This window comes from Homalodisca vitripennis, chromosome 5, assembly GCF_021130785.1.
Source record: "Homalodisca vitripennis isolate AUS2020 chromosome 5, UT_GWSS_2.1, whole genome shotgun sequence".
Taxonomy (NCBI): domain Eukaryota; kingdom Metazoa; phylum Arthropoda; class Insecta; order Hemiptera; family Cicadellidae; genus Homalodisca; species Homalodisca vitripennis.
This window is the reverse complement of record NC_060211.1, coordinates 183,013,854-183,041,604: the sequence shown is the minus strand read 5'-3', so window position 1 is coordinate 183,041,604 and position 27,751 is coordinate 183,013,854. Positions and strand designations below refer to the sequence as shown.

The 27,751-nt window shown below is 36.4% G+C and overlaps 1 protein-coding gene across 1 annotated transcript; it reads left to right on the top strand.

Moving 5' to 3' along the window:
• The first annotated feature begins 641 nt into the window (after positions 1 to 641).
• On the top strand, positions 642 to 26,594 carry LOC124363771 (cytosolic carboxypeptidase-like protein 5). The gene is given in 10 exon segments (XM_046819033.1): positions 642 to 719; positions 816 to 994; positions 1,419 to 1,428; positions 10,230 to 10,489; positions 11,495 to 11,653; positions 13,262 to 13,452; positions 14,703 to 14,841; positions 17,149 to 17,356; positions 19,994 to 20,155; positions 25,856 to 26,594. Coding segments are annotated over 10 exon segments (1,746 nt in total). The 3' UTR covers positions 26,216 to 26,594.
• The last annotated feature ends 1,157 nt before the right edge of the window (positions 26,595 to 27,751 follow it).

The following is a 27,751-nucleotide window of genomic DNA, read 5'->3' as shown; positions in this document are numbered from 1 at the left end:
TAGAAATGAAATTTCCAAACCGTTATATTTTTTTAATCTTGGTTTTTTTATTTGAGTAAGTATTAATAATTTATATGCTGTGCTAAATTTGAAAAAGTAAGCATAATATTTTCATAAAAACAGTTAATAACATTCAAAATGCGATGATAAGTAATTGTAATTAATTATTTTCTTATTCTGTTGCATTGGCTGTAAAAAGATATATAATTTCTTATACTTCTTAAATTTTTTGTACTTCCTAACTTTTTATATAGTTATTTGTTTATTTTTAACATGTGCTTGCAAAACTCCTAAAAACCGTGTAGCACTACAAGTAAATATGGTTAGCACTTTGAGGGTTAACACCGTATCTGGTAAAACTTTTCATGTAACTTGCGATATGTTACGGGCACAAATGAGAGTGCCTTTTAGTGATCTTGCTGATTAGTCACTTGTAAGAACAGATATTGCAGTTATTTTTGTACCATTCAAAGATAGTTTTTCTTGTCAAACGGGTTAGATTAAGTGAAATATTAATGCAAAATGTAAAATCATTGTTACACTTCAAGATTACTAGAAGTTAGTTAGGAAATATGTCTGTTTTTCTTGCTATGTATACAGTGTATTTGTGAAACATGATACGTAATAACGTAGCCTTGTGAATGTATGTTGTAGAACCAAAGCTGGACGACATATATTACCACAGGGAGACAGTGTGCTATTCTCTAGAGGGCAGGAGGGTAGATCTGCTCACATCTCATCTACAGTGTTTTGTGTGAAACATGATACGTAATAACGTAGCCTTGTGAATGTATATGTTGTAGAACCAAAGCTAGACGACATATATTTACCACAGGGAGACAGTGTGCTATTCTCTAGAGGGCAGGAGGGTAGATCTGCTTACAATCTCATCATATCACAATATCACCACCAACAGAGAGCCAAGACTTTCACATCTGTTCCCCGAGTCTGATTCTCTCAGACCATTCCAGTTTACAAAATAAAAAAGTAAGCTGTTTAACCTTAATATTAAGTTCATGTATTAAATATTTTCAGTACCGAAGCGCACCACATGTAATTGTACGAATAGTACGAATATAGACTTTAATATTTCACCTATGGTCCATTAAAGTCTGTTAAATAATACAGACATATACAACATTCGCTAACAATTCGAAAACTGTAGTCTTACATTAAAAAGGACACTACTGAATCTTCTTAATTGAAACCTAGGTTTTATTGTTATAAACTTATCACCTGTTTTCAAAACCGTACAAAAAGTTATCTAATGGATTTTTCAACATTTATGTGGATTGATATTTAGTCTTGAAAATGAAGCCTTCAGTAATGTACTATATTTATAATTCTTATCATTGATATCAATATTTTACGAGGATTTTTGTGTGCACTAAAAATAGTGCAGGCAAGGACATTGTAAGGGGAAACAAAGTTCCATCCCTCTCGTCACCCTTTCCCATCCCGACATATTGCCGTGTGATAATCCTTGAATGCAAAACTTAGTTACAAAACATTTTATCGTTTACAACCTGTTAAGTATTTATTGCATTAAATAACTTGTTTTTTATTGCCTAATATGAAAAGGCTACTTTTATTGAATAATAATTATGTATATATTTTTTGTGCAACTTATACTCTATATTTGCCTTTATTTACTAAACTGTATATACTACATTAATTCCATATCTCTTTCTGCGGCCTAGTGTCTACAATACCATTCCTTACTGGATTAAAATATTCATGTACAGTGACAGACCAATGAACCATTGTTTCCCGAATCAGCTGTTTACTGTACTGTACACTCACCAACCAATCACAACGGTTGACTTATCAATTGCCTACCTTGCAAGCGTAGGCACGCTTGCTCGTTATACTCTCGATCCCGCCTGGGGCACTTATGTACTCTCTAGCCACTGCTGACCATACTTACTCTCTCCCCCATGTGTTACTCTCTTATTTAAATATTAGTTTATCTCTGTTGTACATTTACATTAACATTAAAGTCAGTGCTCTGGATTGGCAATCTCTACCAGAACGTCTCTGCTCCCGGACACCCGCGTCTACCGTGCTCTACAGGACTGGCCACAGTGTTATGAACTATTCGTTTGCGGTCGTATTGTGCGTGAGTGAGTGAATCCGTGAAGGACATCTTCCGTCTTCACGCCTGCCTACAGGACTGCTGCAGCCTATTTCCACACTTACTGATCACAACCTGGCCCTCAACAACAGCAGACTACGGTTAGGTTACCTCTCATGAAAACAAAGGTAACTGTTTAATTTCTAAACTTTATTTGAATATGCACTGTTCATAAACTCATTATGTGTAACCTAGTGAACTCTTGTTAAAATCAGTGTGTTCGGCGTCTTCACTGCCTAGTGTGAAGTGGTCCTTCTTAATCGAGCCTCTTAAATATTATTTCACGGTTCTCATAACCCAAAATCCATTCTTTTCATGGTCCTCCGGGCCGGATAATAAGAACTTTAGTCCATTGGTGAATATCAGTGCAATCTCAACTCTTATAAGCTATATACAGTGCATATTTCAAAGTGTGGTTTCAGGTTCTTTCACGATTGCAAAGTCCGTGCATATCGATTTTCCAATCCCCTCTCCAGTCATATCAGCTGTGATCATATCAGCTGTGACGTCTGACCATATCAGCTGTGGTGCTCTGTCGGACTGCATTGTTTTGTTGACAAACAAGCTTTCAGACTGTTACAGCACAGGTGAACTGATTACTGTGTTTAATGGTTACCGCTTCTCAATACTTGTTGGTTATCAGCCCTACTTGTAATACACATTATTCTAAGCAGGTTAAATATAAACAATCTTGGTTATTGGACACTTTACCTTGAGCAGGACTTGCATCCTTATTGCAAAATTAAATGTTTATTTTGTCAACACTATATTCTAGTCTCAGCTTAAAAAGAAAAAAAAGCTACTTACTGCTCACAATTGTTTATTATAATTTCTATTTGAACATTGCTCACGCATATGTATGCATGGTTTATGGTTACTGTCACAACACTACCATACTTTACCATTGACAGTTTACATGTAGTACGTGCGCATAATGTTTCCAGAGCCTCTGCTACATTATACCTGAATTTAGCTCAACAATAACCTTTAATTGTTTGTTTATTATTTAATAAAAACTTGTCTTGTTTACGTTTTTCCATAATAACAGTGTATTTTATTTTCTCAAAACAAAACTATATTATAGGCCTATACGAGCCTACTCTACTTATTGCATTATTATTGAGTTTTTACCCCAAAAAACTAAACAATTGGTACCTGAATATGAAATCAATGATTCCGAAATGTACATAGTAACAAAAATAAAAGTTTACAAAAAGTGTTAAAAGGTTTATTTATATTGTATCATAAATATTTTTTAAATTGTTTTTCATTGTATTATATTGTTTTAGATACTTCTTATTTCTTGGGGAAAATACTTCAGAGGAAAATAATTTAGTTTCTATTTTTATCACTGTCTCAGTTCAAGAGGACAATATTTTGTTTACTTTTCACCTTTGAAGTTTTACTCAAATTGATTAATTTTCTACAAACACTTTCAACATGGCGATGTCTCTTAAAGTGGCCAATGCAAAGCGAGAACACCTCTTTTCTCAGATACAAAGTATCTATGATTTAACTAAGAAGACTTCCGATCCAAATATACTTCAGCAGTTGCTTGTCAGAGCTAAATCTATTCAGAGACTTAGACAGGAATTTTCAGCGATATTAGACTTGTGCCACGAGTTGGAATTAAAAGTGGATGCCGACTATACACCTAACTATTCCGCGTTAGCGAGCGTGGACGAGTTAGTTGATTACATTTCTGCTAACGTGCTTATGATTGAGACCAAGAGACAAGCTAAAGCTAATAAAAGCGAAACTATTCCGCCTGCCTCCCCTCAAGTCAACGTCCGGCTACCGAAATTGGAATTAAAAACTTTCGACGGAGCTGCTTTGGACTTCTGTACGTTCATCAACGTTTATGAACAAGCCGTACACAACAATGCGCACTTAAGCGATGTAATGAAATTTCAATATCTCTTGAGCGTGCTTTCAGGCGAACCACTCTCTCTGATAAAGTCGCTAAATATAACTGAGCAAAATTATGCAATCGCTTATCAGCTGCTGAAGGATCGCTACCATAATACTAGGCGTCTACTCACACTACATTTAAATCAAATACTAGACCTTCCTGTCATCTCCAGCACATCTGTGAAGAATATCCGTGCTTTCCTTAATCTTTTTCACGAACATACGCAATCACTTAAAGCGTTAAACAATGACATCACTAGTAACAACCCACTTCTCTCAGCCTTGTTATTACGCAAGATTGATAATCGGATGGTCACACGCCTAGAACAGTTTCGAAAAAAAGGAAGAGCTTCATACTTTGCCCTCGGTTGAACAAAATAATTGAGTTTCTCAACCTGGAATGCAGCCACATTGAGGACAGTAGTCTACATGACAATATTGTGGACCCCAAGAACGCTTCAAGTTCTTATTTTGGGTCAAAACCCAAATTTGATAAACCCAAATCGTCTCTTAAAAACGTGAGCTTGTTAGCGGCTTCCTCTCCACCCTCCTCGGCCTATAAACAAGGCCCATCATGTTTTTATTGCCATCAGAGCGGTCATAAAATTTATGGCTGTCCCAGCTTCGGCCAAAAGACACCTCAAGAACGGCACGGGATTATTAAACAGCACAACCGCTGTTCTTCTTGTTTGGGGACGCACAGATTAAGTGAATGTCAGTCTAAATTCACGTGTCGAACATGTCGTGGTCGTCATCATACCTTGATACACTTCACTGATCGGCCAACACGGTCCAGTGTTAGTACGTCGGACCGCGTTCGTACCGTTGTGGAGAACGGTCGTGACGGCGGCCGGTCTGCGCAGAGCAGTGCAACACCTACACCTGCTGTCCGCCCTCCGCCTGCGACCACAGCGCTCTCACCTCCTAGCCCGGCCGAACACACCACACTACACGCTCATGGCACACTGCATCGAGACCTCGCCCCTAGTACCACGGTTTCTTCTGGGTACTTCTCTTGTCAAGCTCACCGCCTCTAACGGACAAGCTTAATGTTCTTTCGTGCGTTAATTGATTCAGGAAGCATGCTAAATTTTATTAGCGAGAAAGCCTCCCAACTGTTGGGTACACAGCGCCGTCCAGCCACTATTAATGTCGCCGGCCTTTCTCAAACCTCTGCTGACACACGCGGATTTTTAACTAACTCTGGCGTGGAAACTCTTGCTGGCCACCCAGTTGCCGCCCCGCACTCGTTCCACATATTGCCACAAATCACTGTAGACCTCCCACGAGTGCAAATATCTCAGGAGGTCATGAATAAGGTTAAAAATATTATACTGGCTGATCCAACCTTCCACCTCCCTGGTGGCATTGAAGTGCTTATTGGTGGAGCGCTATTTCCACATATTCTTACTCACGAGACCTACTCTCTTGGTCTCAATTTACCTCACGCCCTGGGCACCTGTTTTGGTTTCGTGCTGATGGGGACGGCTCCCTGCACACCACTGACGCAGTCTGTCTCTACTATGGCTGTCTCTCTTCTCTCGACTGCTGAGGTGGACCTCCACGCCTCTCTGCAGCGTTTCTGGACACAAGAGGAACTGCCTGCTCCCAGTAAAAGGTCTGCAGAGGAAACTCAGTGCGATGAATATTTTTCTACCACGCACTCCAGGGACCGTGAGGGTCGATATATGGTCCGCCTCCCTTTCAAGAACACCAGTACTCATCTGGGACATTCCAAAGTTCATGCTGAAAGTAGACTCTATTCACTCGAGCGCAAGCTCCACGCTCCCACTAATGTGGAGTATTATAATTTATATTCTGATTTTATACATGAATATCTCTCTCTAGGCCATATGCAGGGCTGCCCTACTCCTGACTTAAGCACTCCCCACTACTATCTGCCACACCACGGTGTTTTTAAGGCACAAAGTAGCACCACCAAAACTACGCGTCGTTTTTGACGCCAGTGCCAAAACCAGTTCCGGACTCTCTCTCAACGACACTCTGTTGACCGGACCTAAACTGCAAAATAATATTTGTGACATTCTCCTGCGCTTCCGCCTTCAGAACGTAGTGTTCTCTTGTGACATCAGACAGATGTACCGCCAAATCAAGGTGCATCCTGACGATCAACATTTCCAACTGATCTTATGGCGTGATCACCCCACCAACTTGATGTCCACGTTCAAGCTCACGACAGTTACCTACGGCCTGAACTGTTCACCCTACTTGGCCATCAAAACGCTACATCAATTGGCAGAAGACGAAGGTCACCGCTACCCCCATGCTGCTGAGATTCTCAAGCACCAGAGCTACGTCGACGACCTGATCTGCGGAGCTGAGACTGAAGAACTCGCCGCTGAACTTCAAGATCAACTCATTAAACTCCTTCGGCTCGGTGGCTTTGAGCTCCGGAAGTGGGTCTCGAACTCTCCGAGACTTCTGCAACACCTTCCTGAAGATCATCGGGAAATCCCAGTTTTTCTGCAACCCTCTCAGGAGCCTCATTTCTCTATTTTGGGCCTAAAATGGACCCCTCTGACTGACACTTTTACGTTTAACTTTAATTTTTCTTGTGAAAACCCCACTAAGCGTAAAGTGTTAAGTCTCATTTCTCAAGTCTATGACCCCTGTGGTTTTTTGGCACCTTGTATAATGCTCGCAAAAAAATATTATGCAACTCATATGGATATCTGGCATAGATTGGGATGATCCGCTCCCTCCAGAAATATACCAAAAATGGCACGCCTTTTTATTTGAACTTAAGCACGTTGCTACTATTACAATTCCTCGTGCTATCCCCTACTCTGCTGCTACTCACTGGGACTTGCATGGTTTCTCTGACGCCTCAGAACTAGGCTATGCTGCTGTAGTCTACATCCGCTCTACCTCCAATGACACGGTGCACGTAAGCCAAGTTATGGCTAAAACTCGCGTCGCTCCTCTCAAAAGAGTGACGCTGCCCCGACTGGAGCTATGCGCAGCTCATCTCCTGGCCCAACTTGTGAAATATTTTGTGTTAATCAATTAGCTCCCACCCGCAAGTTTGGTTCTATTGTTTGCTGGTGCGACTCTACTGTGACCCTCGCGTGGATCAAAACACCTTCTTATCGCCTCAAAACCTATGTGGCTAATCGTGTGGCGCAAACTCAAGAGCTTGTTGCTGTGGAGTGCTGGCGCTACATACCCAGTGCTTCCAATCCTGCTGACTGCGCCTCCCGTGGGATCCTTCCCTCTCAATTGGTGGATCATCCCCTTTGGTGGCATGGACCCGACTGGTTGCGTCTCCCCTCCTCGGCCTGGCCAGATCCTGATTCCAGCCTGGACTCGGTCTCTCTGGAGGAGCTAGGGGAGCTGAAGCATTCCACTCCTGTCATTGCCTTGGCCACAGCACCGCCTACGTGGGACGACCTCCTCATCCAGTACTCTTCCTGGAGGAAATTGTTGCACGTGATGGCCTACGTCTTGCGTTTTATCCACAACTGCCGTTCACCAAACCGCCACTTCGGACCTCTCTCCAAGACAGAACGGGACTCCGCCCAGCTGCGAATTTTCAAGACCGTGCAAGAGGAAGCTTTCACTGAAGATCTGGCTCTACTGCGGGACCGAAAGACGTGTTCTACCAGACTTCAACGCCTCGCCCCATTCCAGGGTCCGGATGGACTTCTCCGCGTCGGCGGCAGACTGCGCCACGCTGACCTCCCACCGCCGAACATGTCTCACCCGTGCATCCTGCCCAAGAAGCACCCTGTCGTGGACCTCCTCATTGACCATGTCCATGTCAAAACATCTCCACGCTGGCGCGCAGCTTACTCTCTCTCTGCTCTCCCAGCAAGTCTGGATCCTCTCTGCACGCGCAGCGTGGTGAGATCTCGCATTTTCAGATGCCTCACATGTTTTAAGAATCGGCCTAAAAATAACGCCCCTCCTCATGGGCGACCTCCCCAAAGCTCGTATTACTCCAGCCCGAGCTTTTCTCTCCACCGGCATGGACTATGGTGGCCCCTTTTCGCTCAAGGTCCATAATTTACGCTCTGTCCGCATTATTAAGGCCTATATTTGTGTTTTTGTTTGTATGGTTACGAAGGCCGTTCACATTGAGGTGGTGACGGACCTGTCCACCGAAGCTTTCCTTGGTGCTCTCACTCGCTTCGTTTCTCGTCGTGGCCTGTGCACAGACCTTTATAGTGACTGTGGCACAAACTTCGTAGGTGCTAAAAATGCCCTACACAAAATCCTCACGGCTGACCAGCGCAAAGTCCAAGACTTTGCTGCTGACCGTTCAATGCGATTCCACTTCAACCCTCCTGCTGCTCCCCATCAAGGTGGAATTTGGGAAAGTGCCATCAAGAGTGCTAAACAACACCATCTAAAAACGTGTCGTGGGACTTCACATACTAACTTTGTCTCAATTCATGACGCTCACAAGTCAGGTTGAAGCGATGCTCAACTCCCGCCCGCTCACCGCTCTCTCCAGTGATCCCAGCGATCTTCTCCCACTGATGCCTGGACACTTCTTGATCGGCTCTCCTCTGGTTTCCGTGCCTGAAGAGAACTTGCTGGACATACCCACGAACCGCCTTTCTCACTGGCAGCTGGTTCAAGCGCTGCACCAACGTATCTGGAAGCGTTGGCAGCGAGAATATCTCCAGACTCTTCAGCAGCGCCTCAAGTGGAGCACTCCTTCCCGCAACCTCCAACCTGGAGACCTCGTCCTGGTGCATCAGGATACTCCCGCTCTCTCTTGGCCCCTTGCACGGGTCACTGATGTCACTCCAGGACAAGATGGTACAGTTCGAGTGGTACATCTCAAGACCTCAAGTGGAACTCTCACTCGTCCAGCAGTGAAGGTGTTTCTCTTAACCTCACCTCTACAATTAATTAAATGTCTCTCTACCACCGCCTATAACCTTTGTAATTTCAGCCTATGTTGCTCTTTCTCTCATTGAATCCCAAGGTGATTCAAGGCGGGCCGGTATGTTAAGTATTTATTGCATTAAATAACTTGTTTTTTATTGCCTAATATGAAAAGGCTACTTTTATTGAATAATAATTATGTATATATTTTTTGTGCAACTTATACTCTATATTTGCCTTTATTTACTAAACTGTATATACTACATTAATTCCATATCTCTTTCTGCGGCCTAGTGTCTACAATACCATTCCTTACTGGATTAAAATATTCACGTACAGTGACAGACCAATGAACCATTGTTTCCTGAATCAGCTGTTTACTGTACACTCACCAACCAATCACAACGGTTTGACTTATCAATTGCCTACCTTGCAAGCGTAGGCACGCTTGCTCGTTATACTCTCGATCCCGCCTGGGGCACTTATGTACTCTCTAGCCACTGCTGACCATACTTACTCTCTCCCCCATGTGTTACTCTCTTATTTAAATATTAGTTTATCTCTGTTGTACATTTACATTAACATTAAAGTCAGTGCTCTGGATTGGCAATCTCTACCAGAACGTCTCTGCTCCCGGACACCCGCGTCTACCGTGCTCTACAGGACTGGCCACAGTGTTATGAACTATTCGTTTGCGGTCGTATTGTGCGTGAGTGAATCCGTGAAGGACATCTTCCGTCTTCACGCCTGCCTACAGGACTGCTGCAGCCTATTTCCACACTTACTGATCACAACCTGGCCCTCAACAACAGCAGACTATGGTTACCCCCTCATGAAAACAAAGGTAACTGTTTATTTTCTGCACTTTATTTGAATATGCACTGTTCATAAACTCATTATGTGTAACCTGGTGAACTCTTGTTAAAATCAGTGTGTTCGGCGGCGTCTTCACTGCCTAGTGTGAAGTGGTCCTTCTTAATCGAGCCTCTTAAATATTATTTCACGGTTCTCATAACCAAAATCCATTCTTTTCACAACCGGATGGGGTAACCAGTACTGGAATTAATTATTATTTTAATATAATGTAACTTTTTAGTCATTGTACTTATTCAGATAATACATACGGTTAATGTTGTTATTTTGGGGGTAAATAATGAGTTGATTCACCATTGTACATTGTGTTAACATTTACTTGGTGGTAAATTATAATTTTTACTTTCACTTCCACCTCACGACAGGGCCGGGTATGACAGGTTTTTCTGTACTTGTAGAGTAAATTTTTAATACAATTGATTATTATTTTTAAACAAATCTCTACTTGTTTTAGGTGATATTTTTGAGTGCTAGAGTTCACCCTGGGGAAACTCCTTCAAGTTTTGTTCTGAATGGTGTCTTAACGATGCTCCTAAACAGAGATGATTCCAGTGCACAAGCACTGCGGAGGTGCTACGTATTTAAACTGATACCGATGCTGAATCCTGATGGCATTGTAAGGGGTCATTATCGAACTGACACAAGAGGAGTTAATCTGAACAGAGTTTATAACAACCCTTCTCCTCTGCTCCATCCTTCCATCTACGCAGCAAGGTGAGTGTGTTGTGGTGGTAGTTGAACTATTAAGTAGGCTTATGTACTCGTAGTTACATTAAATATTTCAAACTGCTGTTCAACGTACTGTTATGACTTATAGTTATGTATAAGTAAATTAGGTATTTTTTATACAAACATTACAAATAACATTGTTTTGAAATAAAGAATTATTATAAGTAACTCATATCACGTTATGTGAGCTAATTCTGTCTAAAGATCTTGTTCTAGTGAAACCAATCAACAGGTCAATGAATGAACAACAACCAAACAATCAGCAGATCAATACATAACAACCAACCAGTAGTTTAATACACAACAAACAATCAACAGGTCAATGCACAACAACCAACCAATCAGCAGATCAATACATAACAACCAACCAGTAGTTTAATACACAACAAACAATCAACAGGTCAATGCACGACAACCAAACAATCAGCAGATCAATACATAACAACCAACCAGTAGTTAATGCACAACAACAAAACAAACATTGGTACATTGTACAACAACCAAACAACCAGCCGTTCATTGCACTGTTTGGTAATGCCAGCAGCTTGACCAGCAAACGCCATGATCTAACAAAACACAATTTCTTTTGGAATGTTCTGGATGTTTGGAAACGATATTTTATCTTGTTTAAAGAAGTAAAAAATCACAAGTCATTGCAACCAGTATCAAAATACCTATTTCTGACCATGCAATTCTTAGACTAATTATATTTGTAAATAATATTCTTGTATTATACATTGTCTCATTAAAAATTATTGAATCTTAATTTTAATTATTTCATGTTATTATAGCATTATAGCAATTTATAAATCGTAACAGATGAAATAATTAGAATTAAGTTAAATATTTGAACAAAATCTTCCTTGGTAAAACTAAGTTACAAACGTAGGTGCACACTTTTAGTTTTGCAAACTATAAAGCTAAAAATCAATTAGAGTAAATGGTACATTTTTAAGTACTTTTTCCATTTGTAATAATATTCTGATACAGGAGCCTGATATGTTATCACCACTTTGGAGTAGAAGTACCTGATGCGGACATTACCAGTTCCTGTGAGGGCAAGTTAAATCTGATTTCCAACAGAGTATCAGGATTGAGTTTGGATCTGTCTAACAACAACCTTGCAAATGTGGGAATTGGAGAGAACAGGTGATTTTACACTAATTTTATGTATATCTGTATGAAAGCACTGTTTTTATGAATAGAACTTTTTATGTAAAAAGTAACATTTCATCTACAACAGTGATGATGTAGCATCAGAGTACTTTTTATATAAAACAAATTTTTTATACAATTAACTAGCTGTTTCCCTTGGCATTGCACACTTTTCGTAAGATTTGCTTGTGTATGAGCACTTTTGGTTCAAGTGAATTATATTTCCAATGCCGATGTAGAGTTTGCCTTTTTGCCACTATCAAGAAAATCTGTCAAAAGTGTATTTTTATTTCCATTGTACATGCACATGTACTTTATTTTAAAGTAGTCTAACACTTAAACTTTAAGTTCAAGAAGAAATTTGTTTTAAAGGCAAATAAAGATCATAACTTAGTGCCTTCAAATAGCATTTGGCTATGTAATATACGTAACTGTCTCGTAATTGCAGTTTATAATGTGCAGGCACTTTAAAACTTGTATATTTTGCAGCACTGCCTGGTGAGTTACATCAATGGGCATAGCATATAAACCTTCTCTGTGGGAAAATACATATACATACAAATTTTCATAATGATCGGTCAAATAGTTTATGATTCTATAAAAGACATACATATATCCCGTAACTAAAATGCTAAATGAATACAATAGGCTAAAAAAATTGAGTTGGGATTTCTGGTGCTATACCCCGAAATAGAGTGGGGCTTGAACGTGTTAATTTAAAGTGAAGAATGTTGTTTTCAATATTTTATGATGTTCATACCATGTTATTGTGATGTCTTAATAACGCAATCATTCACCAGCTTCAGTCAAGCAAATGGATGCGATAACATAACTTACATGTTTTGTGAAACTTTAATGTTTGCAAGAAAATTGGCAACCCTAACTAAAGTGAAGAATGTAGAGTGGTGTAACTTTTGTTTACAGTAGAATCACACAATCAGTGTTTTTATAGCCGAAAACACAGTGAATTTACATACAAAGATAACTATAGATCCTACTACTAAAATAGAAAAATATTTAGTGTTTATCATGACAATACCTAAATTTGATAGCGTAAAATACAAAACTGGTTGCTGTTGTAAAAACAGTTGAGGAAAACAATAGATCAGAAGTGCGACAAAATAGAGACTAAATTCAACTAATTTTTCAACTTCTATATACAACTGCAATCTATAGAATACTCGTATGTTTGAGGAAACTAAAGAAATATAATTGTTAAAAATACTCAGTAGGATAGTAATGATGTTCACGTAGTCTTCAAGACATTATTAGAACTATTATGAGGTAAAATTTAAAGCAGATGTTTTTGCAGCCGGAGCTCTACCTCTAGACCCAGCTGTTGCATGACGAGATATTTCGTCAATGATCCGCAGTTGGTCAACTTGTACTAAATAACAATTCCAAGCTTATGCTCAGTTGTAATAAATTTTAGTTGTCAGAACCTTCTTTCATATGAAAAAATTTAACATTCTGTTATCAGTGGATTTTAATATTGGAAAAAATTTAATTTTGACCAACAACTAACAGTCCTGATGAAGGCTGTGACACAGTTTGAGGATTATTCTCTCTTAACGCAATATTGTGTCTGACTGTTACTTTCAGATCATCAATCAGTTCAAGTTCGAACTCTGAAGGCACTGATGAGAGTGATGACATCAAGGCTAACTCAGTCGGTGCCAGCAAGATGACACCTCCCTTCACTCCTCCTCTTGGGGCTCGTAAAGATAGCGCAGAACCTTTCCAGTCAGGTCTATTTCTCTACGTAGATCTCCATGGACACGCTTCTAAGAAAGGTATATATAACAGTTTTTGAACAATAATCTTTTTTTGTCTTTATTATACCCAATGTTTTATTATAACAAAGCATATCGGACAGCACAGAAGATGGTGTTAATACAGTGTTAGAACTGTACTCTTCTTTTCTTATGAAGTTGTCAGCTTCACTGTAAATTTCAAGTTTGTATTTCAAGTTTCAAGTTTGGTTGTATTTTTTAATATGGAATAAATCATTATCACCTTGTAGCACTATACAAAGAAATGCCAACAAATGACTAAACCAGCTGATGCATACCACAGGATCAATGACTTTTGTTTCATACCTCTCAAAATCTTCTGAATTTATTAGCACTTTAAAGCGGTTCAAGTAGATTGCACAGTGCAATGATAAGCACTTTAAAGCGGTTCAGGTAGATCGCACAGTGCAATGATAGCACTTTAAAGCGGTTCAAGTAGATCGCACAGTGCAATGATAGCACTTTAAAGCGGTTCAAGTAGATCGCACAGTGCAATGATAGCACTTTAAAGCGGTTCAGGTAGATCGCACAGTGCAATGATAGCACTTTAAAGCGGTTCAAGTAGATTGCACAGTGCAATGATAGCACTTTAAAGCGGTTCAAGTATATTGCACAGTGCAATGATAGCACTTTAAAGCGGTTCAGGTAAATTGCCAGTGCAATGATAGCACTTTAAAGCGGTTCAGGTAGATCGCACAGTGCAATGATAGCACTTTAAAGCGGTTCAAGTAGATCGCACAGTGCAATGATAGCACTTTAAAGCAGTTCAGGTAGATCGCACAGTGCAATGATAGCACTTTAAAGCGGTTCAGGTAGATCGCACAGTGCAATGATAGCACTTTAAAGCGGTTCAAGTAGATTGCACAGTGCATTGATAGCACTTTAAAGCGGTTCAGGTAGATCGCACAGTGCAATGATAGCACTTTAAAGCGGTTCAGGAAGATCGCACAGTGCAATGATAACACTTTTAGTGTTAATGAGAATGGCCTGGTGAGAGAATAAAAAAAGTTATCATTGAGACCTCAGTCTAGTCTCAACTAGACAGTATAAAATTTGTGTTATAAGAATAGTAATGTTCGATGAAAAACTCTGATTTCTATTACTTATCTGTATCACTGTCTGCCAATTAAAGTTTAAGAATACAACACTGGTGTTATGAAATTATTTTAGAAAGTTGTCTCAGTTAAGAAAAAAAATTAATTAATATGTTTACAAAGATATGGTCTTCAATTGTGTTTTGTTGATTGCAGGGATTTTTATGTATGGAAACCACTTCTCGAACCCAGGAGAGAATGTGGAGTGTATGCTGCTGCCCAAGTTGATGGCTATTAACTCTCAGCACTTTCACTGGACTGCTTGCAATTTTTCTGAGAGGAACATGTACCTCAGGTGAGGCTCACATACTTCTATAACAGAGGCATTTAATGGTGCAGTTTACACTTGTCTTTAATAACACAATTAAATTATCCTCCAGGATTGGTTAATTTTCTGTATTGTACATTCTACAAATAATAAACCGAGAAAACGAAAAGTACGCTTATAGAAAGAATTTCTTCAAACTAAATTCTCAACATGTTACAGGTCGCACCTTCTTCTTGGACGCAAGAAATCATGACAATGCAGTTGCTTACATTTTATTATTTATTTTTGTTTTCATTAAAAATTAAATCTTCTTGACGACATACTGTGATTGGTTTGGTAAAATGTCTCAGAATATACTACTTTAAATAATCAGCACATAGAATACTATCAATAAAACATATATTACAACTCCTGAACAATTTGGCATAAAATTTACACTTGCGGAAGATTACGTGCGAGCAAATTGCTGCTAAAACCTTTCTAAGCTCATAAATAAAAATGTTATTTGTGCTTCAAAAGAAAGTGTATCTAATAAAAGAAATACATGCAAAATGTAACTTTAATTATACTTAAGTAAGTAAGTAAGAATTCATTTTGAAATAGTATCCTTCTGAATTGCTAATAAGGTATTCCTATAATAAATTTTTTAGATGCAATTATCTGATTCCACCTGTCATCAGAAAAAACAGAGAGAATAATAATTCTTCAAAGTTTTGGATAGAAAAGTTTGCTGGAATAGCTTAACATACATGTTTTAGGCCCAGTACTCTTCATCCTCTTCACTAACGACTTCCCACAATCCATCCAACAATACAGTGATACACTCATGTATGCTGATGACACTGTACTGCTACTTGGAAGACCCAGACCAGAACATTTGGATATAGACAGCTTTGTGGCCTTAAACATGGCAATACAGTACTGTCACAATAACGAACTGGTTGTTAACGAAACTAAGACACAGCAACTAATACTGGGACGACAAAAACAGGATGTGTCAGGACTACCCGACCTTGGAGAAATTTCTTCTTGTCGATACCTAGGAGTTACTCTGGACGACAAGCTATCCTGGAGACCTCATGTGGATATTCTCTGCTGTAGATTAAGCACAGGACTCTACGTAATACGAAGAATTAAGAACACCAGTGACATCGATACTGCAAAAATAGCTTACCACGCACTGTTTGAGTCTCATCTTTGCTATGGGATTGCAGTGTGGGGAGGAACTACAATGGGAAATTTGCAGCGAGTACTTGTGCTACAAAAACGAGCAGTTAGAAGAAGCCTTAAAGGTTTGGAACCGAGAGTATCCTGCAGAAAAGCCTTCCGGGAACTCAAAATTATGACAGTAATCAACCTCTATATCCTAGAAGTAGTTTCCTACGCTCACATCAAAATGCCATCAACAGTGAGAAGCGGAGTACAAATTCACCAGTACAATACAAGACATGCTACTAACTACTGCCTTCCAGTACACACCCACGCCTCAACGGAAAAGAAACCAAGCTACATCGGTGCGAAGATCTGGAATTCACTACCAGAAGCCCTCAAGAGGATAGACCAACAGCGGTTTAGAAAAGATCTGCGAGCCTGGCTGCAAGACAACCCTTTCTACTCATTCACTGAGTTCTTTGAATGGAGACCACAGAACAACCCTTAGTGTACAACTTTTGATTCTTGTTGTCTTTGTATACGAAATGTATTATTATGTAAATTGGCTCAACTACTGATCTTGAAGATCATGTAAATAAAGAGTTTTGACTTTGACTTTGACTATCAATTAGTGTAGTGTATTATTCTCGTTCCAGGGATAAGCACGGGGGCCTGAGCAGGGAAGGGTCTGGCCGTGTAGCAGTACTCAAGGCTACAGGCCTTGTAAGGAGTTACACTCTCGAGTGTAACTACAATACAGGCCAGATGGTGAATGTTGTGTTCCAGGGACAAGCATGGGGGACTGAGCAGGGAAGGGTCTGGTCGGGTGGCAGTACTAAAGGCTACAGGGCTTGTAAGGAGTTACACTCTCGAGTGTAACTACAATACAGGCCAGATGGTGAATGTTGTGTTCCAGGGACAAGCACGGGGGGCTGAGCAGGGAAGGGTCTGGCCGGGTGGCAGTACTCAAGGCTACAGGGCTTGTTAGGAGTTACACTCTCGAGTGTAACTACAATACAGGCCAGATGGTGAATGTTGTTGTGTTCCAGGGACAAGCACGGGGGGCTGAGCAGGGAAGGGTCTGGCCGGGTGGCAGTACTCAAGGCTACAGGGCTTGTTAGGAGTTACACTCTCGAGTGTAACTACAACACAGGCCAGATGGTGAATGTTGTTGTGTTCCAGGGACAAGCACGGGGGGCTGAGCAGGGAAGGGTCTGGCCGGGTGGCAGTACTCAAGGCTACAGGGCTTGTTAGGAGTTACACTCTCGAGTGTAACTACAACACAGGCCAGATGGTGAATGTCCTGCCACCCACCCAACGAGATACTCTGGATCGTAGGAGCAGCACATTGCTAGTTCCTCCAAAGTACAACCCTCAAGTTTATGAAGAGGTAATTATTTATAAATACTTTCCCCTCTTATGGTAAAATTTTGAGCTTTTATTTACCTTGTGATTTATATTTAAATAACCCATTTTATATTCATGGTATGTTTTGACTAGTTGTAAATGCAGCTGATGCCTATGATTGTATGAGTTTTACGACAAATACATATTATTATTATACAATACTGTTAAAACTGCAATACAATTATACAACTTTTTTATACTTTTCAGCTCTAATAACTAAGAACTGGAGACAGTTTGGCTTTGCTTAGTTCTAGGTTTTCAACAACGAATTCCCATCTACTTATGTAACTTTGATCCTAAGTCTTCATAATTTAATAAAGAAAGATTGGATGGGTAGAGTTGCTTTTACCAATTTGGAGAGTGAGTCTTAGTTTTCACAACATACAAAAAGTAAAAACATAAACTAATGTGTCGAAGCCGAATCCTGAATCTAAAATCCACCCAATTTTCATCAGAGTGTAATTACTTATTGGCAGCTCGACATTACACAAATTATAGATTGTTAAATGTGTTTTTGTCATAAATTGTGTTTTAAAAATACATAAATTGTAGCACCACGAGTCTGCTTCATTCATTCACGGACGACAGCTAAGCAGCAGTACACTAAATAACCTATCACTTAAACGTGACTTTGTTATACTTTGTGTATAAAATCCCGTAGTTTACTTGCAGTTGTGTATTAAAGAACATACATTGTCGAGAATCTGGTGCGTACATTCGTGTACGACAGCTGATCGCCTGTACGCAAATTACTGATCACTGAAACGTGTTTTTGTTTTATATTGTGTAATTAGTAAATTCTCGTAGTTTTGTAAATAACATTTTACTTTTAGTTAGTATTTTCTATATTAATTTATTTTTGAGCATTGCCATGAGTTAGGGGATACAATTTAGTTCTTAAAATATATCTATCTGCATATCTCTTTAAAATAGAGACATATTCTTGGATTACTGTTTATGTTATCAGACTGTCTCCAACAGTTTAAGACTGGTATACATTTAAGACGGGCATTTAAGATTGCTGATTTTGTGTAAATCATGCTTAGCCTAAAACCTATTAGGATTCAAAATTCAAAGATCAAACATTAATTTAAATTAATTACAGATATATGCCCGTATAGTTTTTCAAAAGAAGTCATATATATTCTGAAAGTCTATTTTATAATCTGTTAAGTAAAAGTAGAATAAATGAATGTTTGTAAAAGCAACTTGGTAACAAATATTATAACAAAAAAATAACAAATTTTATTTAAAATGATACTTGTATAATCTTATACACATAATCATGTTCAAGAAAAATGTTTGTTAAATCATTAAGCATTATTTCATAGGGTAAGTTTTTTTTATAAATTATTTTTGGTTCTTAAGGCAAATATTTACCTGAACTTCTGCAAATCCCTTTAAAATGACGTGGCATTCCTGCCTTATTCTTGTTTTGTGTGGCAAAGTTTTAAGAATGGCAGAAGTTGGTATGTTGATAATTTTGTTCTAATCAAACTTCCTTTAAGAAAAATCTATTAGGGATTTGAAACACAATATCAATTTTTGTAAGATTCAAAAGTCGTATTTTGAGATTTGAAAACTCTGTTTTAACAGTCACCAATGTTAATAAAAATAAGTGTCAAATTAAAACTTTTTTGAATAATATATATATAAATTTATATATACATATATATATATATATATATATATATACGTTAAATTGTATAAATGGCAATAGCCTTATTTAATTTCAATAAACATTGAATCACAAAAAGTACTTGCTCCGCCGGGAGTCGAACCCGGATCTCTCACTTGCCGGGTGAATGTGCTACCATTACACCACAGAGCGCTTTCTTTTTCTGATTCAATTATTTTGTATTTGGCCGTATCTGTCACATATGCGTTTAAATAAGCAAACTAACATATGATCGGAAGACCAAACACCTGTCAAACGACTCTTATTTACGTTAAATTGTATAAATGGCAATAGCCTTATTTAATTTCAATAAACATTGAATCACAAAAATTTGTTCAAACTAATTATTCAAAACATAGTAATTGGTAAAAACCAACATTTTTTTGCTGAATTCTCAAAATTTGTAACCAAACATTTGATTTACATTGATATGAGCTATAAATGAAAATTAGTTAAAATTAATTTTATGAAGTTGTGAAGTTCTTCTTCACTCAAGCAATGTGCTTTCTCCGCATATCAGATGTAATCATTCAATTTCCATCAGGTTTTAATGAGCGTAATTGTAGTTTATTAGAGAACTTGTTGGAGTTTCCAACAAGTTCTTTTATCCATTTCAAATAAATTGAACGTTAAGGTCAAAAATTTTTCCTTAGTTAATTTTGTTTAAATAGGAAGAAGTAAACTACTTTTTTAGTTTTTAATTACAATTTAAACATTTTTTCAAAAAACTTTTACAGTAAATACATGTGTTAAACTTATTTATTTATTCTTCTCATTAAAGCATATAATTTTCTTTCTTCTTAATTTTTAAACATCAATCTTAGGTTAACATTGATTTATGTTGAGTTTTTTCTATTTTTAGTGAACTTTAAACAGCAGCAAATATTTACTAGTTACATACAGAAATGTAAAACTATTTTTCAATTATTTTGTTGTACACAGGTGGGCAAAGGCTTGTGCTACTCTATATTGGATCTTACGGGAGCTAACCCGAATTCTCGGCTTGGAAATTCCGAGTTCAGGACGTTGTGTGGAGTCAGAGAGTGGTTGAGAAAGTACGTGTCGGTATCGGATCCGGGTCCACACCCCAAACCTCACAATCAGGTAATTTCCAACCTCACAACCTGGCAGCATTCTCCTGTCTTGCTTTGGAAAATTAATGTGTTCTGTTGTTTATAGAAACAGTTCTTTTAGTTGCGTATTCATGTACTAATAATTCATTATAATAACTTGTTCAATCTTAGAAAAAGAATGTATTTTTTCTGTAATATCTATTTACTTTTAACTATATTATTAACATTCCCATCCCTGATTGTTACACTAAAAAGTAGCTGTAGTTGTAGCATCCAGAAAACATCTGAACTTTTATCTTTTTGAAAACAACTATAATAAATTGTAGTACAATGTAAATTGTCGATATTTATTTGTTTTAATTATTTAGGTTTGCAGATGTTTAAGAATTACTGCAATGAAAATGTGTCAGTATGTTTTAAAAAGCCTTTCATTGTTTTGACTGAAAACATTCAAATATAAATAACAACCTATCTATAAAAGTAGAAGTAAGGCTTTAATCTTAATGTAAAATAAAAAAATCTCTTATATAATAAGTAGGAATTAAATTAAAAATTAAATCAGTTGTAAAAGATTGTAACGTACTGTGAAGTATCTTTACATGGAACAAATAATAATGGCAAATATTGTAGTTTATTACACTAATAATAAAATAATTAAATAATGTTCCATTATTTATGTTTTAAAAGTAGTCAAAGAGATTTAGACTTTATAAAACACAAAGAGAAAACATATGGATAGCTCAAACATCATAATTTGTTACATTAATAATAAAATAACTGTGTAATGTTTCAGTATTAATGTTTTAAAAGTAGTAAAGTTTTAATTGAGACTGTAAACAAATGTAAAAACAAAACATATTGTTAACTATTTACTCTTTGGCATGTTCAAGTGAACGTACGCGTTCTATGGCATGATAAAACGTTTTCTTGGTAGAAGTACGTTGTCCATTCCCACAGCTAAGCTCTCTTCTACACGCTTAGACCTGTTGTAACCAGTCTCCTAGTAAAACACCAACTTTGCGTACAAACAGTACATCCTGTTTTTTTACCTCTTTTGTGTATATACACAAGTGATAATACGCTTGCTGCAGCCTAAACTTAGTTATAACTGCACATTTTTAACTATCTGAAATCTGTGCTTACTCACTCATATTTGTACATTTTTGCAGTTTGTGAATGTGTTTTCACTTGTAAAGAAAAAGACATTTTTGCAGCCACTAATATTACTTTATTTCCTTATGGAAATGTTTGTAATCCAATTTATACCAACTAGTAGCTCATACAGTGAACGTAACAATACTAACACTAATTTAATGACAAGGTCGATTTAGACAGGTATCTTAGTCAAATCAACCTGAGCCTTTTTCTCAGAATGTTATTATCCATACAGGGCTCTGAAAGCTTGGCTTATACCCTCACATTAGATGACAATAATCCAGATAATGCAGATTCATTATCTTCCTCAACAATCTAAGCAATTTTACTCAGGTGAGAGATCATTTAATTTTCACAAAAGGTTATTTAAATATATTAGATAAATTCTGTTTAGTTGGAAGTTTCTACTGGAGATCATTAGTTAAGTTAGAAATTAATTAAAGGTTATTCTAGAAATGAATATATGGAAATACAAATAATTAATTAATTTATAATTTTTTTAAACTGTTAATAATAAGTTCCTTGTTAATTATTTTTATTGGTTTATTTAAAAAATATAATAAGTAAACATTTCTTGCAATGTAATTAACTTAATTAACTACTCGACTATAACATTTAGACTATCTCAAAATTGTATGTCCTTACTCCTTTTCAATAAAGGAATTTAATATATATATATATATATATATGATATCACTAAATTAAAATAAGAATTTTCACTTTAAATTTTATTAATTTGTATTATACGGGTAAAATGTTTTTCTCAATGGATGGTGATGGAAAAGATTATATAATAAAAACATTATTAATAAGAAAACCAATTCAAAATCACTTTAGCATTGTAGATGTAGATCTCCTATGATAAAGTAAAGAATAAAATTTAATTACAATGTATATTTTTTATTTAATTGTATATATAATAAAAATATTGTGATTTTGTAAAAAATAAACCACATTATCAATCAGAAATCAATTCCGCTACGCATTTTACAAGCATTTTCAACTAATTATTAACCAATATAATTTATATAAATTGAAGAAAATAAAATATAGGCTTGTTTTAAAATTTCTCCTGCAATTATAATAGGTTTGTTGAGAAAATTGCATATCTGAGGGCTTATTTTGTTATTGTTTTCCAAATTAAGTTCATTAAATAAACGTTTCTTACAAGTAATCTAGTTTAGTTTATTGAAACAGCTTTTGGTTGTTGATATCGTTGTAAATTAGATAATATTGCTATTTTTAATAATTTGTAACAATTCTTAAGAAAAATAATAATAATGTTAATTGAATAGCTATTGATTACCAGGAAAGTATAAAACAAACTAAATGTAATATTAGTTGTTATAATATCATATATTACTATTCAAAATTTGAAAAGAATTATGAAATAAAGAAACAGATTTGTGGTTTAGATAGTTTGATTCTACACAAACTTATCAGACTGTTGTCATTGAATATTACATTTAGAAACATTTTTGTTTTCACCAAAAGATGGAATAGTTTTTTTTTTTTTTACGCTTATTCTGTTTATTCCTATTAACCTCAAGTCTTTGTGAGGCTTCACCTTGTTATTGTTTGGTATGCAAGTTTCAAAAGTCCAACGGTTTTTGCCAAAATTTAAAGTGATTTTTTGTTGAGTACGGTTATTTCTCTTCAAACTGGAAGGAAAGGAATTGGTGTTAATACTCGCTTCACTTTCACTAGTTGATACTTGTACCTGTATATATAAATTTATAATTCCCCTCATTTTAATCCATTCATCACATCTATCTCAATTCTCTATGTTCTATCAATATTTAGTAGTCATGCTCAATCTGAAAATGTAAGTAGATTTTGTGGGAGAAATATTGTTAATTTATTCTCATTGGATTTGTATGTAATCCTCAAAAACCGTTTGGATACAAAAACATTGTTAGTTATAAAATGTTTTGGAAATATTATACGCATTCCAGAACATTTTTTGTTTTTCGCTAGGTCTAAAAATAATGGAGTTGTGAATTTTTTTTAAGTTTGAACGACCTTCATATCGAATTGCAATAACATACTGAGATGGCCGTTTTTCAACTTATAATATGCAATAAATATCTAGAAAATCGTTTCATATACAGTAGAGCGTCAGTAATCCGGATCAATTGGGACCTGACCCCGTCCAGATTTTTGAAATGTCCGTTTTTTCGAAATGAACCAAAAAAAGAGGTAATGACAAAGTGGTAATGAAAAGTTATGTGCAATCGTGCATAAATCATGATGTTTACGTGGAGCGGGTAATAAAATTATTAATTACCTTATTAATACAAGCTTTAGATGTTAAACTTACAGAAAAATACAGTAGTCGTATTTCCTGTAAAGTTTATCTAGGCTATATAAAACTAATATACTGTATCTATGTACGAGGGTCGTCCACAAAGTAACCTCCGTTTTGAAATAAAAAATAAACTAGTTGAGATACAAAAATTTTATTATATAAATGTTAAAACAGCAGCTTTTCTCTACTTTTCTACATATTCACCATACAAATTCAAGCACTTATCATATCTTTTAACAGTTTTTAAAATTCTGTCTTTAAAAAAATCTGCCGCCTGAGAACGTACCTAACATGTTACAGCGTTTTGAAGCTCTTCATCACTCGCAAACCTCTGAGATGCAAGCCACCACTTCATGTACGGGAAAAGATGGAAATCACTGGGAGCCAAATCCGGGCTGTAGGGGGGGTGGTCAAAAACGTCCCATTTGAACTTTTTCAAAAGTTCTGTTGTTCTTTGAGCTGTATGAGGGCGAGCGTTGTCATGGACAAACAAAACACCAGATGTCAGAAGACCACGACGCTTGTTTTGAATCGATCGTCGTAGCCGTTTTAAGGTTTCACAGTAAGCTGCAGCTGTAATGGTCGTACCACGCTCCATAAATTCAACGAGCAAGATGCCCTTAGCATCCCAAAAAACTGTAGCCATCAATTTTCTCGCTGAAAAAAGATTGGCGAGCTTTCTTCGGCTTGCTTGGCGAAGCGGTTTGACCCCATTGCATTGACGGACTACACCTTCGCTCATAATGTTTGAGCCATACACCGCACTCAATTCACGATGAATTTCAGCTGTTGTGTAACTTTTCGACCACAGAAATCTTATTACACCACGCACTTCACACGTGGCGGAATTTTCTATCACGGCGCTCATGTTTTTACGTTGTACCAAAAGAACGCGCGATCGCACGATGCTCTCCCTTGCACAGCTAGAAGCGTACTGAACGGCTGTGCACACCGATGTGAGAATGGCGGCGCTACCCCCACTACTTATCGCGCCACGGCCAAACTGCGGTTACTTTATGGACGACCCTCGTACAACTGTGATTAATAGATTACTAATATTACAAAATATATGAAGATATTTTTAAATCTGTACATATATAAACAAAATACTTTTCAGCCAGAATTGAATACGGATAATGGATGGTCCAGATTTTTGACGCTCTACTGTACAAAGAAATTGTTAGTTACAAAATGTTTTGGATTGTTATAAGCATTTAAAATATACTTAAAAAGACAAAGGAACTTAAAGTTTAACATTGAATTAACTCTTTCAGTGCCAGACTTTTTTGAAGTATTAGTAAAAATTGCTGTGCTATTTTTATCAGTCTGCATTCAGTTATTATAAAATGTAATAACTTTGTTAGTTATTGGCCAATTTTTGTATTTTTTTGTTAACAAATGTTTATAATAATACTGTAATATACTGGAAACGTCATAACATATAAAACATAACAATGATAAACTCTTTCCATTTTGTTAATTTTTAGTTTGACACTCAAATAAGTACTCAACAATGTTTTTCAGTCAATAAAATCGAGCACACTAAGACACTTTATTTGCAACATATCTACCAATTTTTATCAAATTATCACTTAAAATTAAAATATTACAGCATTTTTTAATGTTGCGATCAATATCATTGACACTGGCCATTTGATTGTTACTGCTACAGATTGATCAGCTGTATTTGTGGACTAAATAAAATGCTTATCAGATATAAGAAAAAAACGTTTATTGTTAATGCGAATTGATAAGCATACAAATATAATGTACTATATGTTTAATACATTTTGTTCGTAAATATTTAACAAATTTATGCACGTTTTAAAACGTCCGGTCACTTGGAAATCGGTACTGAAAGGGTTAAAAGTAACTGAAAATGGCTCTGATTTGCTAGAAAACAAAGCACAGAAATTATTTCCTAGTAAATATACTTTTCTAATTGTCATAACTGAAAATTGATTACTGAGTTGAAATTTGCTCCTTGATACACATTTTGTTCATTATAAATGGTTCAGTACAGTTGTGGCTCACCCTCTTACATTAAAATTAACTTTAAAGGCTTTAACCCAGGTTGATTTCACTAAAGGGCAAATGGGTTTTCACATTCTTTGTCCTTTTGATCTTTTCTTGTCTGCGTTTTCTATTGCAGTGAATGTGTTGACAAAACCACTAATTGTTAATATTTTGACTTGCTGTAGGAGAATTAGTATTGTGAACAGTAATTATTGTGTTAGTAATTTTTGTTGTAACGTTCACCTTTTTCAGGTACGATTTGGTATAAGGCTAACTCCTATAGTCGATGTGAAACCTCCCAAGGAAAACACCGTCGGGAGCAGCCGGTCCAGAAATTTGCCGGTTGTCCTGAAGGTCCGGACCAAGTGCGCAGCTATACTAGCAAGCCAGGTTCTGCGTAGGAATAAACCTGTGTCCGACGAAATTCTTAATAAGAAAAATTCAAAGAGAATCAAAGTATCAGATGACAATAAATCAAAATGGAAAGTTTCAAGATCTGAAGAGCCTCTGGTCCCGTGGCGATCCGGAAGTAGGCTAGAAAAAAAATCAGTTGCCGATTCGAGTAGAAGATTCAGTACAACGGACAGGAGGAAAAAGCCCAAGCCTAAATAAACACGTCTCAGGAAACCTACAGTATTCAAACCAAAATTACTTGTAGTTTAAATAAATTGTATCAATAAATAAAATAACTGCCATTTATATTTTAACCGATAATGAATTAAACATTAGTAGTACAAGTGTATACATTTATATAGAAATTTGTAAATATACATGATATCTAGATAGAGTACTTGTATTTAATTCAGTGTACATAATCAAATACATAACGAGATGAGATATTTATGTAAGTGAAGTATTGAAACCTTAAACATATTATTTATTGGTTATATTTACATAATTTTAAAATGTTTGTATATTGACATGGATTTTTGTTATATTTATATTGTTAAATTGAAGTTATATTATTTCATTAAATTGAAGACCAATTCAATCTTGTCTTTTTTATATTCAACCCTAAAGCTGTCCATTATCTGATTTTAGTCACATTAACTACATTACAAAGATCACTATGATTAACACATTTTAACATGGTAGTTTATTTAACCTTTTGAGTACCTACATCAAAAGTATTAGGATGGTTGATTTGAAATAATGCCAATTTTCTAATTTATTTTCATTTAGTAAATATTTATTATTTATTAATTAAATAACTTTTGGCTTTCATAAACAACTGGTTTAGTTGAAATATGGCCTAATTTATAATATTCAATAGATTATATTATTTTAAATTATTAATTATTTTATTTATTCAAGAGGCTTTGGTACCCTGAAATGTATGCAGAAAAACAATTCTGTGTGCAGTGCTGTTGGTACCCAACAAAGGAGGGAAAAGAAAGAAAACCAATTTTATTTATAAGTCGCAAAGAGTCATGTTTAGCGATTTATATACAGTGACTAAAAAAAATGTTAAAACTTGACCAATTTTGTTTTGTAAAAAGATATGAGGGCTATTCAGAAAGTAAGGAACATTTGGTATTAAAAAAAGTACAAGAAAAACATTTTATTATATACATGTGAAACAGGGACTAAAATACTACTTTTCTAGATAATCACCATACAAATTCAGGCATTTATCATAGCAGTGGACAAGCTTTGAAATTCCTTTACCATAGAATTCTGCCACCTGTGATGTCAGTGACATGGACCTGAAGCTCCTCATCGTTGTCTAAACGCTGTGTTGCTAGCCAGGTGTTTATTTTTGGGAACAAGTGAAAATCACTTGTGCAAGATAAGGACTGTAGGGAGGATAAGGAAAAACTTCCCAGTTGAACAAGTTCAATAGTTTATTGTTGCACCATGCTTCAGAAAATCAATAAAAAGGTCGGTTATTATGAAACCGCGGTTTTCACGAATGTTTACGTCAACTCTGGTGACCAGATCGTCAGTCCCAATGGTTGGATGTTCACTCGTCTCGTTCATGTCAGGTGGAAACATTCCTTACTTTCTGAATAGCCCTTGTATGTATATTAACATTGTAAACTCAAAAATCTCCTTAAAATAAAAATAACCAAATTCTATTTTACACAAGTTCTTAAGAAACGTCCAGTTACCCGGACATTGGTACTAAAAAGGAACAACCTATATTTA